The following is a 14,001-nucleotide window of genomic DNA, read 5'->3' as shown; positions in this document are numbered from 1 at the left end:
TATCATATAAAAGTGTTTGATGCATTTTGGTGGCAAAAAATAAATAAATAGAAGCTAAATAACACCCGGGGGGACGTTTAGGACTTACATGCTAAATGGTGAGGTGGCTCAGTATGGCAGTAAGTGACTGTGTATATGTGTGTGTGTGTGTTACCTGCAGGACACGGGTGGTACCGTTGATAGTGACGGGCAGCAGAGGGGAGGCCAGGTTCCACTCCCCCCCCACCTCCACCTTCTCCCCCCCCACCTCCACCTGGAAGAGAGACACAGGGTGGTCACTACGCCTCCTCCCTCCCTCCTCCCTCTCTCCACTCTAAATGACATCATCCGTGATCAGTTACAGAGTACAGAGGGAGGAGAGGGGGGTGAGGAGGGTGTATCTTTCACCCCTAAACCAGTTGAGAAAACAACTTCAAAGATGGAGGAGGCTTAATGGGGTAGGAGGGTGTAGAGGCAGGGGGTTGTGCACTGCTACTGTGTGTGTGTGTGTGTGTGTGTGTGTGTGTGTGTGTGTGTGTGTGTGTGGTCGGGGGGGGGGCTGCTGATGCAGGTGTCTAAACATCCACCAACTAAGTAAGACCCCCCCCCCCTTCCTGCTGCATCCAGACCCCTCACCGAGTTAGATGCCTATATGGTTACATTGGGGTGGGTGTGTGCGTGTACTCACAGTGTAATTGGTCCCTGACCGCGACACAGCCACAGTATGTGTCTCTCCCCCCACCTCCACACACAGCTCCCACTGGCGACGCTCCTGGGGGGTGGTGGACACCCTGCAACACACACACACACACACACACACTTCTGTCAAAAAGAAACATTTGAAGGGATGCCTTTCCGCTTTCCTCTTTCATCCTGTCCTCTCGTTCCCTCCTTCCCCTTCTCCACCTCCCACTACTCCCCCCTTCCCCCTTCTCCTCCTCCACCTCACCTCCCTTTTTTCCCCTTCTCCTCCTCTACCTCACCTCCCTCCTTCCCCCTTCTCCTCCTCCACCTCACCTACCTCCTTCCCCCTTCTCCTCCTCCACCTCACCTCCCTCCTTCCCCCTTCTTCTCCTCCTCCACCTCACCTCCCTCCTTCCCCCTTCTTCTCCTCCTCCACCTCACCTCCCTTTTTTCCCCTTCTCCTCCTCTACCTCTCCTCTCTCCTTTCTCTAATCCTCCTCCACCTCTCCCCTCCTCTCCTCCTACCTGAGGTTACCCAGGAACTTCTGGGCGCGTATCTGGCGCGCGACGTAGAGAGAGGACGCGGCAGCCAGGAGCTCCCTGCGCCCCTCCGGTGTCAGCTGGTGACCTTTGAACCCGTCGGGGTAGACCTCGGGCAGGAAGTTGGTGCTGATGTCCCCGGAGATGAAGCGGGGGTGTGTGATGATCTCTCTGAGCAGAGGGATGTTGTGGGTCACACCTGGGGGCGACGGAGGGTTTAAACGAAGACAACACCGAAGTGTGTGTGTGTTTGAGGTCTTGTTTACCCACACTTGTGGGGACCAAATGTCCACACAAGTATAGTGAAATGTGAAAAACATGACCTTGTGGCGTCATTTTGCTGGGCCCCATAACTTTTTTCAGGGGGTTTCAGGGTTTTATGTTTAGAATTACATTAAGGGTTAAGGTTAGGGGCTAGGGGTTAGCGATAACCCAATTCTAAATGGAAGACAATGGTGGGGCCCCACTAGGATAGAAAAACAAACCTGTGTGTGTGTGTGTGTGTGTGTAGGAGAACGCCTCACCTCTGATGACATAGTTGTCTAGAGCGTCCTGCATTCTGCTCAGGGCTTCCCCTCTTGTGGCACCGTATGTCACCAGCTACAAAGAGCACAGAGGGACAATCCCAAAAACTCAAACACTTTAATACCCTGGCACTGACACAAGAACCCATCTGGACTAGCCAACCAGAGTGTGTTTGATACACAGAGAGGATGCTATTGGCTGACCTTGGAGATCATGGGGTCATAGTAGATGCTGATATCACTTCCTTCTTGGATGCCGCTGTCCACTCTTACCTATGAGATGAGAGGTAGAGAAGGGCCAATCAAGAAAACAAGAATAAAAAACACAATGCTATCATGTCGAGTAAGGAACAGGAAGCTTGACTATGGCGGATTTGGAACAACAACAACAAACTGTAATGTGAGGCCGTAAAGCTGACAGGAAGCCAACATGGGGTCCTAATGCTGTTTGTTGTCCTTGGTTGGCTTCAAAGACACACACACACACACATCTCCACCAGCCTGTACATGCTGTGTGTGTGCGTGAAGAAGCTATACATTGAACACATTCTCCAGCTCTGAGTGTGTGATCCTGCGTGTGTGTTTCAGTGTTTGGGAGTGATTCCCATGTGTGTGTTTCAGTGTTTGTGTATGATCCCGTGTGTGTGTAAAGAATTACATTGCTGAGGTTCAGGGGCTCCTGATACCGTGAAAGGCGTCCGATGGAGGGAAGACCGAATGACTTGTAGGGGTCCTGGGGAAGGAGGGAGAGAGGGAAGGAGGGAGAGGGGGGACAAAGAGAGACAGAGACAGAAAGAAAGAGAGAGGCACATATAAGGTCAGGTGCATAAAAGTGCTGTCTATTTCATACAAGGTATTGTGTGTGTGTGTGTGTACCTCAGCATAGACCCTGCTCTCGATGGCCCAGCCGTTGATGGGGATGTCCTCCTGCTTGTGGAGTAGCGGGTAACCCTTAGCAACACGGATCATCTGCTGGACCAGGTCCAATCCTGTGATGCACTCTGTGATTGGATGCTCCACCTGGGGGAGGGCGGCGTTCGTCAGCCAATCAGATCAGAGCCCCCCAGATCCTCACACACACACACACGTCACCGCCAACCCACCCAGCTACCTGGAGGCGTGTGTTCATTTCCAGGAAGTAGAAGTTCTTCGTGGAGTCTACGAGGAACTCTACGGTTCCTGCTGAGGAGTACTGGACAGCCTTGGCCAGGGACACAGCCTGCTCCCCCATCGCCCTGCGTGTCTCCGCATCCAGGAACATACTGCACACACACACACACGTTTGTTTTTCTATCCTAGTGGGGCCCAGCCATTCACTTCCATTCAAAATTGTGTTATCGCTAATCTCTGACCACTAACCCTAACTTTGACCCTTCATGTATTTCTAACCCTAACAACCCATAAAGTCCCCCCCCACACTTTTTTTTATAGCATTGGAAGTTATGGGGCCCAGCAAAAAGGCCTTACAAGGTCAAGTTTGTCATGTTTCACTATACTTGTGAGGACATTTGGCCACCACAAGGGTATTTAAACAAGACCACACACACACACAGGCTAGAAAAATCCCTCCTAAACAGACGTGGTGTATTTGCTGAAGGTAGGAGGGTGGAGGTCAGGGTGGAGATGCTGACCTGGGGGCCTCCTCCACCACCTTCTGGTTCCTTCTCTGGATGGAACACTCCCTCTCGTTCAACCACAGGGCGTTACCATGCTTATCAGCCAGCACCTGGACACACACACATTTATAATCATCATCACCACCATCTGAAACACACAGAATATCCCAATCTCACACACAGCAGGGACCAAGAAGAAGAGAAAGAGATGGAAAAAGAAAGAAATAGAGAAGGGGGTGAGAGGAGAGAGCGAGAGAGAGCGAGCGATAGAGAGCGAGCGATAGAGAGAGCGAGCGATAGAGAGAGCGAGGGATAGAGAGAGCGAGCGAGCGATAGAGAGAGCGAGCGATAGAGCGATAGAGAGAGCGAGCGATAGAGAGAGAGAGCGAGCGAGAGAGCGATAGAGAGAGCGAGCGATAGAGAGAGCGAGGGATAGAGAGAGCGAGCGAGAGAGCGATAGAGAGAGCGAGAACGAGAATGAGAGGGGGGGGGCGGGGCGGGGGGGGGAACAGTCCAGAATCCCTCTGCCTAAGGAGGAGAAGAGGCGGGAGGAGAGCGTACCTGGATCTCGATGTGTCGGGGGTTGTCTATGTACTTCTCAATGAGAAGACGATCGTCTCCGAAGCTGGACGCCGCTTCCTGGGAGGAGAAACGGAACCCTTCCCTGCGGAGGGGGGGGGGGGGGGGGGGGGGGGGGGGGGGTATAGGTAAGGGAGGAGAAGGGGTGTGTGTGTGAGAAAGGGAACAGTAGGTGAGGGAGAAAGAAAGAAGGACAAAATACATTTGAAGAAAGTGTTCATTCCAGTTGTGGCATGATAATACCGTGATTATACCAGGAAGAACACAGGATACAGTATTCTAGCTAGACATGAAGAGAGCTCTCCTACTCCCACAGCCATGCCCCAAGTCTGCAGAGTACCCCTCCTCCTCTTCATCTCTCTCACTATCTCTCTCCCTCTGATCTCCCTCTGTCTCTATAGTCTCGCTGTAATAGTGGAGGGAAATCCCATTAGCTTGTGATTAGCTGTGTGTGTGTTATCTTGCCAGACTTCGCTGAAGCCCTTCCGAGACAAGCCGATGAGACACTGATACAGATCCACATTAACGCTGACTACAATACTACACTGAGGGCGAGAGAGGCGGAGATAGGGAGAGATAGCGACGGAGAGATAGAGAGAGCTAGTCGAAAGGGACAAAGACGTCGGTCAAAGTGAATGGCTACGGGGGAGAGGGGGGGTTCTCTCTCTGGGGGTCAGCTGCGAGGGGTGGTCGGTGAGGCGTGCATGGCTGGTGGGGCGAGTGTGAGAGGTGGAGAGAGAGAGAGACCTGGTCTCCTCGTCGTTCCAGGAGATCCTCATGCCCTTCCCTCCGCCTCCTGCTGACGCCTTGATCATCACTGGGTAGCCTGGAGAAACACACGCGCATCTAGAAGTAAGCACACACACACACACACACTGAGGCCCCCCCTCCTTTACACACACACAGAGCCCCGCCCCTGCCTTTTACACACACATACACAGAGACCCCCTTACCCCCCCCCCCCCACACACACACACAGAGCATCCCCCTCCCCTTAACACATACACAGAGCCACCCAACACACACACAGCTCCCCTTTCACACATATAGGCCCCCTTCTAGCCACACACAACCCCATCTACACCAACCCCTCACATACACAACACATACACCATCACACACTTACCTATCTCCCCTGCTATCTTCACAGCCTCCTCCACAGTCTACAACACAACATAGTAAACATAGCCCTGGTTACCAACTATCATATCAAGGAGACATGGTAGAACAGCAACAGCAACCTCCAGAACAGTCTCTGTAGAGGCTCTCAATGGTGTAGTACTGAGGACTACCAGCTGTAGCCAGCAGGGGGAGTGCTTTCCCCAAATGAGAATATTTTGAGTGGAGAGGAATTTGGGGGATTTCATTTCCATGTCCTTTGGTCGTTGGAGGTGTGGGGAAGGGGGAGGGGGATTCTGTCACCTAGGCCCTAAATGAGCCTTTTCTGACGTGTGTGTGACACAAACACCCTAGTCGTGTCTGTGTGTTGCTTTCTGTGCTGTCGAGCGTGCTTATCTAGACCCGGAGGTGCTAGCCTGCCTGTCTATTCGCCCCCCTGCTGTGTGTCGGTCAGACCCCCCCTCCCCCCACAGAGGACGGCTGGTTTAACCCCCTGGGCGGTCCCACTGAGGTGAGAATTGGGGCCCGGGGGAGGGCGGGAGGAGAGGGGGGGAATGATGAAGGGGAGAAAGGAAGAAAGTTGGGGAGGGAACGGCAGAAACAAGGAGAAGATGGGAGAAGGAGAGGAAAGGGGGAGGGAGGGAGGGAGTAAATAAAGGATAAGAGAGGGAGTCCTGAAAGAGAGGGTTATGAACAGGAAGATGGAAGAAAGGAAAGGTTGGGACTAGAGATAAACACATTGAGTGTGTGTTCTTGCGTGCGTGTGGGTTACCTTGACAACTCCGTCAAACCCTGGGATAGTGTTGACCTTGGCAGCCTTGGCGATCAGCTTGCTCTCTATCTTGTCACCCATGGCCTGGATGGCATGCGTGTCTGGCCCAATGAATGTCACGTTCTCTGCAGCCTGGTGCACACACACACACACACACAGCTCTGAACCACACACTGACATTAGCTGCACAGCTATATTACTTGTTAACACAAACACACACACTCACCATTACATGTAACAGTATTATCAGTATCATATGTTGTGTCAGGGAACAGACATGCGGAGGTGGGCCATAGGTGACCCCCAGCCCTATCCCACCAGCCCAGTGAAGAGGTCTGATCTGGGGGTGGTTAGAAGTACATTTCCCCTCCCCTCTGCCGAGCCCCTGGACACATGGCCATATACCAGACCACAGGCTGGGGAAGCACGGGGCGGCAAGGCTTTGTCCTCCTAACAGCTTGCTGGATATGACTTCCTGCTTGCCTCTGTGCCTCGGGCCCAATCACATGTAAAAGGGCTGTCGTTAGCATGCAGATCCAAGCCCTGTGCTCATCTATTGAGAGTCATTCAAGTGAATGGAGGCAGATTCTTATAGATGACAACACTGAGGGGAGGGGGGGGGGGGGCTCTATAAACTCTATATTATAGCTTTATTTTCTGGTACTCTGTATTTCTCTAGAATCTAGCTCTGTGGTAGAACGCCATATGACTCTAGATTTAAGCTCTGCGTTCTAGAACTCTGAGGACCAATAGACTCCAGCTCCAGTACCTCTGGATAGAGGGCCTAAAAGGGTCAAACAGCACAGAGAGCAGATGAGCCTGGTTGTAATGTTCTCCATGATTTCAGAACTCTAATATAAGGCGGATGTTCCTCATGGTTAAAACTTGGGCACATGATGTGTGTGGTTTACATCTTCAGCCACTAAGTAGACACAAAGAGCCACCCACACCTTTTTACAAGTTGTGAAATGTCACAATTTAAATACAATTACCCATCTCTTCCTTTTCAGTTGCCAATCAAGTACGCACTTTTAAATGCCTTTACACACAAATACACACACTTTATGGGAATTGTTCCACAGATACCAATGCACCCCATACAAACAACCACAAAAGGAAACATCCCAGTGTTAAGTGGATGCATTTGTGTCTGTCTGTGTGTGTCTGTCTGTGTGTGCAGGGCTGTGTGAATCCCATGTCCAAAAATCGCCCCCAACATTTTTTATTTTGGAGTACAGGCCAACCTACTGAGAAACATGACAATCTGTCCTACCTCCCCCCCCCCCCCCACACAGACACCTGCTCACACCTACCTCTTACCACACACACGCACACGCACACACACACACACACACACACACACACACACACACACACACACAGAGCTCTATTCACCCTGGGGTTCTTTCTCATGCTAAGAGGGTCCTTACTGCCCCCCCCCTCCTGTCCTCCCAGCCCCAAGCTGTACCCCCAGAGTGTTTTGCAATGCGTAAACCTGTACTAACTATTCACCACTGTTAGAGTGGGGGAGGGCCCATTCAGCTGCTAATGTAAAGGCATCTTCATTTCCACAGAGACACAGAAGGCAAACGCCAGCCCACTCATACACAGCCCCTAAGGAATACATTTGAGAGAGTGCATATGTATGCGTGTGTGTGCCTGTGTGTGTGTGCCTGTGTGTGTGTGCCTGTGTGTGTGTGTGATAGAGAGTAAGGGGGGAGAGAGTGATCTTGTATGTGAAGGATATGAGAGACTGAAAAGTGATTCATAGTTGATCACGAAGCACATAAGTCCATTCACTTATGTGCTTTCAAACTTCTAGAGGCAGTGGGGCCATTGTGGGTCAGTCTGCAAATCCACACTGCTGGTTAAAAAAAAACTATTCTCTAGGTAAGGGGGCTACCTAGTATAACCCTAGAGTAGACCTGGTTAAGAGACTATCTAGTCCTAGTCTAAACCAGGGCTGATTCCTTATCGTGTTTCCTTATCAAACGAGCCTTTTGGTGGCATCTGCTTGTTTGTGGAGCAGCTAATCAGGTTCACACCACTAATGAAGTTACCTCCGGGGGGGCACTAATAGGAGAACTGAGAGAAGGAGGAGCATAGGGAGGGAGAAATGTGTGTGTGTGTGTGTGTGTGTGTGGGGGGGGGGGTTACTCACCAGTCTCTTGGCAAACTCCTTATTTTCTGACAGAAAGCCATACCCTGGGTGAACCTAAAGACACAGAGGGAGAACTTTCATCCCTGTTCCCTGGCACTACAACCCAGGACACGCACGGTGGTGGGCATCTCTTTCCATCAACCGCATCCTTCCTTCCTCTCCCTCCATCTTTCATCGTTCCCGCCATCTCCCCGTTCACCCTTCCTGCATCTCCCCTTCCTCAGCCCCCCCCCCCCCCCAGACTCACAGCTTGAGCCCCTGTGGTCCTGACGGCGTCCATGATGGCGTCCATGTTGAGGTAGCTCTTATTGGTGGGGGCGGGGCCTACACACACCGCCTCGTCCGCCATCTTGACGTGGACCTGAGACGGCGGGGACGGAGGGGTCAGAGGTCAGATCAAGGTTTAACTGAATGCACATGGGGTGAAAGGAGCAGCATGGCGATGTACTGTCTGGTCCTGTTTATACTTTGTAGGTAGCAACAAACAACAGCGAGAGAAACACACACGCCTGCATAACATACCACCCCCCCTGAGGAGAAGTGAGTGACAGGCCACAAGGGAACATTCCACAGGGATTAACATAAACATCTGGATCAACATGGTGGCAGAGTGTGTGTGTGTGTGTGTATGATGGGGGAGGGGGCTTGATCGGCCAGTTGGTCCTTTGCATGTCTTCCCAAAGAGATGCTAAGCGGAGAATCAAATCCTGCACACACATAATCTAGGGTCAACAGCATATATCGTTCACTGGTCACTTTACTCCAGGGGGCCTCAATCATAGAGTCGTACAGTCCTTCACACCGGCGGGGGGGCGGGGGGGGGGGGGGCACACTCACCGCACTGGCGTCCACAACACTGTGCACGGCCACCGTCCTGATGCCCATCTTCTTACACGTTTTAATCACCTAGCAGTGTGTTCACAGAAACGCAGTTACACAACAACAACATTACTGACTCATGGCTAACCCCTGTGGGCTTATGTGCGTGTAAATCCATTTGCATGTGGTATGGCCCATGGGTGACAGTAGTGTGTGGTACTGTATGAGGCCCAGGGCCACGTGGTGACAGTAGTGTGTGGTACTGTATGAGGCCCAGGGCCACATGGTGACAGTAGTGTGTGGTACTGTATGAGGCCCAGGGCCACGTGGAGACAGTAGTGTGTGGTACTGTATGAGGCCCAGGGCCACATGGTGACAGTAGTGTGTGGTACTGTATGAGGCCCAGGGCCACGTGGAGACAGTAGTGTGTGGTACTGTATGAGGCCCAGGGCCACGTGGAGACAGTAGTGTGTGGTACTGTATGAGGCCCAGGGCCACGTGGAGACAGTAGTGTGTGGTACTGTATGAGGCCCAGGGCCACATGGTGACAGTAGTGTGTGGTACTGTATGAGGCCCAGGGCCACGTGGAGACAGTAGTGTGTAGTACTGTATGAGGCCCAGGGCCACGTGGAGACAGTAGTGTGTGGTACTTACTGTGAGTCGCTCTGGATACGAGTGTCTGCTAAATGACTAAATGTACTGTATGGGTGTCCACCAGCTCTGTTTCAAGTCTCACCCTGCAGGCGATCTCCCCTCTGTTGGCGATGAGGATCTTATCAAAGGTCTGAGAGGGTGAAAGAAAGAACCACAAACACACAGATTAGTCTCTTTGGTCGAGTTGTCACAACAAATGACTTGCACCTCACATTATCTCTGCCTTAGTCCTTGTCAGGACTGTTGCCATTCTGCTCTCTTAAACCAGTGTTAATGTACAGTAACCCTGTACCCTGTCGACCCAGGTACAAACATGGCCTTGTAAATACCAGGAAACACGCACACAAACACACAGCCTTGTAAACACACACGTGGAAAATAACTTTAAGTGTTAACATCTGTCTGAGTCACTCCTCAGGTCTCCACACCTTATAAAACACAGAGGATCCCTCCTCTCCTTCTCCCATCCTCCCCTCTGAACATTGTATTAATCCTCTTTCTTTCTTTTTTCCAACTCTTTCCACTCTCCAACTTCCTTTGACTTGAGGCCCCCTGCCTCACTGCCAGGGGGTAGGCTTGGATGTGTATATGCATGTGTTTGTGTGCATGTGTGTGTGTGTGTGTGTGTGTGTGTGTGTGTGTGTGTGTGTGTGTGTGTGTGTGTGTGTGTGTAGATCAAAGTCTTTGGAAATTAAGGTTGGAAGGCTGGAAATGTAGCTTTTTTTTCTCAAAGCACTAATAAGTACACGAACATGACGAGTCTTCTGTGGTGGTATACGATAAGCTACCATCGGGGTTTTCATAAGGTCAGCACAAATAAGAACGTTAGAAATTTACTTTCGAAACAATAGTTCAGCTGACTGTGTACCTACAGTTATAAGAACTCTAGAGCTACATTCTAAAGATCGGTGAAAACAAATACCTTCTCGTTGGCATTGTAGACCGTGGAGTAGTGCGCCCGACCGACAAGCACGCAGCATCTGTACTGGATTGATGACAGCTGGAGAAGCAGTTGGGACAGCAGTATCCGATAATGTCAATAAGTAGCATAGCATATGTAGCTAAAACAGAATTGGTTTGTTTGCCATGGTAGGAAATACGTGTAAATGTTTTCATACAACCACTATGAATCCACACAACCATCAACATGTCGGGTACACCTGCATATTGCTGGAATGCTAACAACCAACCTAACACTTTTGTGCCATGCCGTTGCAATGACCGTGGTCAGTTTTACAACTGTGATTTTACACACAGTCGAGCTATAACTCAAATGAGCATCGCACTGTTTAAGCATTCATAACAGTTAATATACGTATTTCAGCATGTTATCTATAAGATTTGACATTGACAGGGTAGGAATGGACGTCGTCAAAAGTTCAGCGAAGTGAATTCTACCGTTAGGCTATATTGTTTGGAAGTGACAGATAATATAAAACAGATAGAGTTGGTTAGAACTTGAACCATCACCCAAGCTGTCAAATAACGATTGCATGTGTGAGTAGTTTGATATAGTCCCGGAAAGCTCGAGAACGTTAGCGGACAGACATCGAGGGTCTCGTACTGGAGTGAAGCCATTTATGATGTAAATATCTTGGCAGTGAGTGTCTAGTCAAAAATCCCATATTGCATGAGAACTATCGTCACAAATTCAATCTATCATGTTGGCTCACCTTTGCAGCACACAAAACTCTTTGTAGGGTTGGAGTGACCATGTAGGCAGCCATGTCTGGGAGTCAGTGGTGGGACGCGACATCGACGTGATGACGTCGGGTAGGGGAGTCTTCCTTTCTCCCAATCAGTGCTGACCAAGCTCCGTGCCGTAAAAACGCGAGGTTGCACGTATTTTTCCATATACTTTATATTTCAGGCTACAATGTTACATAGTTGCGAGTCCTTTCAAGTCAGGTAAAAGTTTTAATGTTTGTCATACAATGGGTTAGTCTAAGGACATCATGGCTTCACATCCATCAACACAGGCTAGCCTACTCTGATTTGATGGTACATTCTGGGAGCTTCAATTCCAACCCTACATTTCTCTCCTATTTGAGTTTGTGTTCTTTGAGAGTTTAACTAAGATATCAGTTAGACACGATTATATCATATAAATAAGTTATCAGAGCACAACCATGAATCCCATTGTGACATTGATGGTAAAAAATACTTAACATTTCACACTTGCTTTCATAAATTAGTAGATTGACATTAGTAGATTGTATTTTCAGATGCCAGTTTTTTAAATGTAGGCTTATTACGCTGTATTTTGCATGATCCTGCCAGTACCTTATGCTATATTGTAGCTAGCACACTCACTGACCTGTGATGACCACAAATCTGAATTCATTTGTCTCTTTCTCAAAGTAAATATAGCCTAATGTTGAATCTGTAAAATAACTGAATATAATGAAAGGAACAATTAAAATGCATTTGAAATGTTATGGTCATTGTCAGATGTAGTCCTACCAAAAATCATTTAGCCTCTATAAAGTTGTTACACACATGGGGCATCATAAATGGAAAACGCAGATTTGTTTTACATTCATTTATTTTTTATACAGTACAAAACAAACATTATATGAACAAGTAATTAAACAAAATAAAAAGGTCAACAATATATCTATAAATAGTTTCCTTTAGAGCAGCCTATAAACGAGTTGCCTTTTACGGAGGATATAAAACACTTACTCCTCAAATATCTTTATCAATAGATATTTCTTAAAATGTAAATAGACGAACATAAAGAATGTTTAGCTTTGGCACTTTTTTGGAATTAATAAGGTTACCAGCCACTTAGAAAATGGCTTCAGAACCTAACCAACTTTTGACTGATTATAACTTTCCATTTCAATTCATATTCGTCGTTTCTTTTTTAACGGCTTGCATCAGTTCACAATAATTTGAGGAGGCATGGTCCATTTTACAGTCCAATAGCCCCCACATGTTGTCTCTGTTTCAGGTGCATCAGTCCCCTGAGTATTCCCCGAGATTTGGATCCGATGTCCAAGAATTTTGCGTGGCGTTCAGACGTACCACTCACTGAAGTTGCTGTGGCTGTGTCCGCTGTGACCGAGCACGATGCTGTCCGGGGACATGTTGCTCTGCGACTCTGAGGCGGGAGACACCAGACCAGATGGACTAGTGGACTCGTACCCTGAGCTGGCAGCTGGAGAGGACTCGGTGGTTGAGAGTGAGTCGTGGACCTGCAAAAAAAACATTAAACATCATGAGCTAAATAAGTCCATAATTTGATGGAAAAGATTTATCTTAAATGCGAAAACGTTGAAGTAAAATATATATGTACAAGGATAACCATACCTTCATGTGTTTGCGCAGAGAGCTTGGATGCGTGTAGGACTTCTCACACATCTTGCACAGATAGGGCTTGTCAGACGTGTGAACGTGCATGTGTTTCTTGCGGTCACTGCTGTTGGCAAAGCGTCTGTCGCAGCCGAAGTAATCACAGACGAACGGCTTCTCTCCTGGAAAGAAAGGAAGGAGAGAAAATGAATACAAGGGTTTAGAACATATTACAAAAGGGGATTAAAACACATTACTACGGGCAAAGTTTAAATAAATAACCATGGCCAACATTAATAATAATCACCTTTTAACATAAATTGTAAGGATGACAAATATTAACGGTCTAATGGTTTACCTGTGTGCGTCCGCTTGTGGATTTTAAGGTTTTCTGAGCGCGCAAACACCTTGCTACAACCAGGGAATGGGCACGGGAACGGTTTCTCCCCGGTGTGCACGCGAATGTGATTCACCAGCTTGTATTTGGCCTTGAATGGTTTGGTCTCTCGCGGGCAGTCCTCCCAGAAACAGACATGGCTACTCTGCTCGGGCCCACCGACGTGTTCCACGGACACGTGTGCCACCAGATCGTGCATGGTGCCGTAGGTCTTGCCACAGCATCGGCTGGAGCCGCCTGGTTGATCAGGGTCAACCCACTTGCAAATCAACTCCTGTTTGATGCACTGCTGTCGCATGTAACGGAAGAAGGCGCCGGGGTGGTGATGCGTAGCCATTCCCATGTTCAGACCTATGGCACCGTACTGGCCGTAAGGGTCCGCTCTTGGCCCGGATACATGATGATATTGGTCCGCTCGCCCGAACACCTCGCCAGGCATCCCCAGCCGCCCGCCCAGCACGTTGGCAGAGCCATGGTGCTGTTCATGAATCCCAGGGAAGAGTATGTGCCCGTGCCCTTGGCCCTCCGTGTGAGGGTGATGCAGGGACCCAGCCATGGTTCTGAGTAGTGCGTGCTGGTCGTTACCCGAGGGCGAGTCTCCTCCGAACCCCCGGTTACGCAGGATAAAGTCCCGAGTAGAACTGGCATAGGAGGCCGCGTACCCACTCCCCTGGCCTGCGAACGCGTTACCCTGACCTGGTGAATGATCATTTAGCTTAAAAGCGCCCATGTGAACTGCGTCCATGAAGCCAGATTCCCGCTCGTGCATCTCAGAAGCGGGTTGGTGTCTGGAGAACGCGCTGACCCCTGTGCTCGCGGCCTGATAGCTAGACTCCAACAGCATCACAGCGAGGCCCTGG

At 49.6% G+C, this 14,001-nt stretch overlaps 2 protein-coding genes across 2 annotated transcripts in view; both read right to left on the bottom strand.

The window, feature by feature from the left end:
• The window catches only part of pcca (propionyl-CoA carboxylase subunit alpha), a gene marked incomplete in the record, with an annotated part of 14,634 nt that extends 3,435 nt beyond the window's left edge, over positions 1-11,199 (bottom strand). Inside the window, 19 exon segments of the mRNA XM_067260045.1 lie at positions 155-253; positions 668-770; positions 1,189-1,402; positions 1,728-1,803; positions 1,932-2,000; positions 2,386-2,460; positions 2,604-2,747; positions 2,839-2,989; positions 3,359-3,453; positions 3,905-4,007; positions 4,670-4,748; positions 5,049-5,085; positions 5,814-5,945; positions 7,975-8,028; positions 8,222-8,335; positions 8,812-8,880; positions 9,530-9,577; positions 10,370-10,447; positions 11,121-11,199. Coding sequence (XP_067116146.1) covers positions 155-253; positions 668-770; positions 1,189-1,402; positions 1,728-1,803; positions 1,932-2,000; positions 2,386-2,460; positions 2,604-2,747; positions 2,839-2,989; positions 3,359-3,453; positions 3,905-4,007; positions 4,670-4,748; positions 5,049-5,085; positions 5,814-5,945; positions 7,975-8,028; positions 8,222-8,335; positions 8,812-8,880; positions 9,530-9,577; positions 10,370-10,447; positions 11,121-11,174 — 1,794 coding nt within the window.
• Positions 11,200-12,277: 1,078 nt separating this feature from the next.
• Positions 12,278-13,985, bottom strand: LOC136966412 (zinc finger protein ZIC 2-like). Its single transcript, XM_067260916.1, has 3 exons — positions 13,103-13,985; positions 12,763-12,926; positions 12,278-12,647 (listed from the first exon to the last, which is right to left on the bottom strand). The coding sequence occupies exons 1-3, from the start codon at positions 13,983-13,985 to the stop codon at positions 12,468-12,470; spliced, it is 1,227 nt and encodes a 408-aa protein (XP_067117017.1). The 3' UTR covers positions 12,278-12,467.
• Between the last annotated feature and the right edge of the window lie 16 nt (positions 13,986-14,001).

Source organism: Osmerus mordax, chromosome 22, assembly GCF_038355195.1.
Source record: "Osmerus mordax isolate fOsmMor3 chromosome 22, fOsmMor3.pri, whole genome shotgun sequence".
NCBI classification, from domain to species: domain Eukaryota; kingdom Metazoa; phylum Chordata; class Actinopteri; order Osmeriformes; family Osmeridae; genus Osmerus; species Osmerus mordax.
This window is presented reverse-complemented; position numbering and strand designations above follow the sequence as displayed.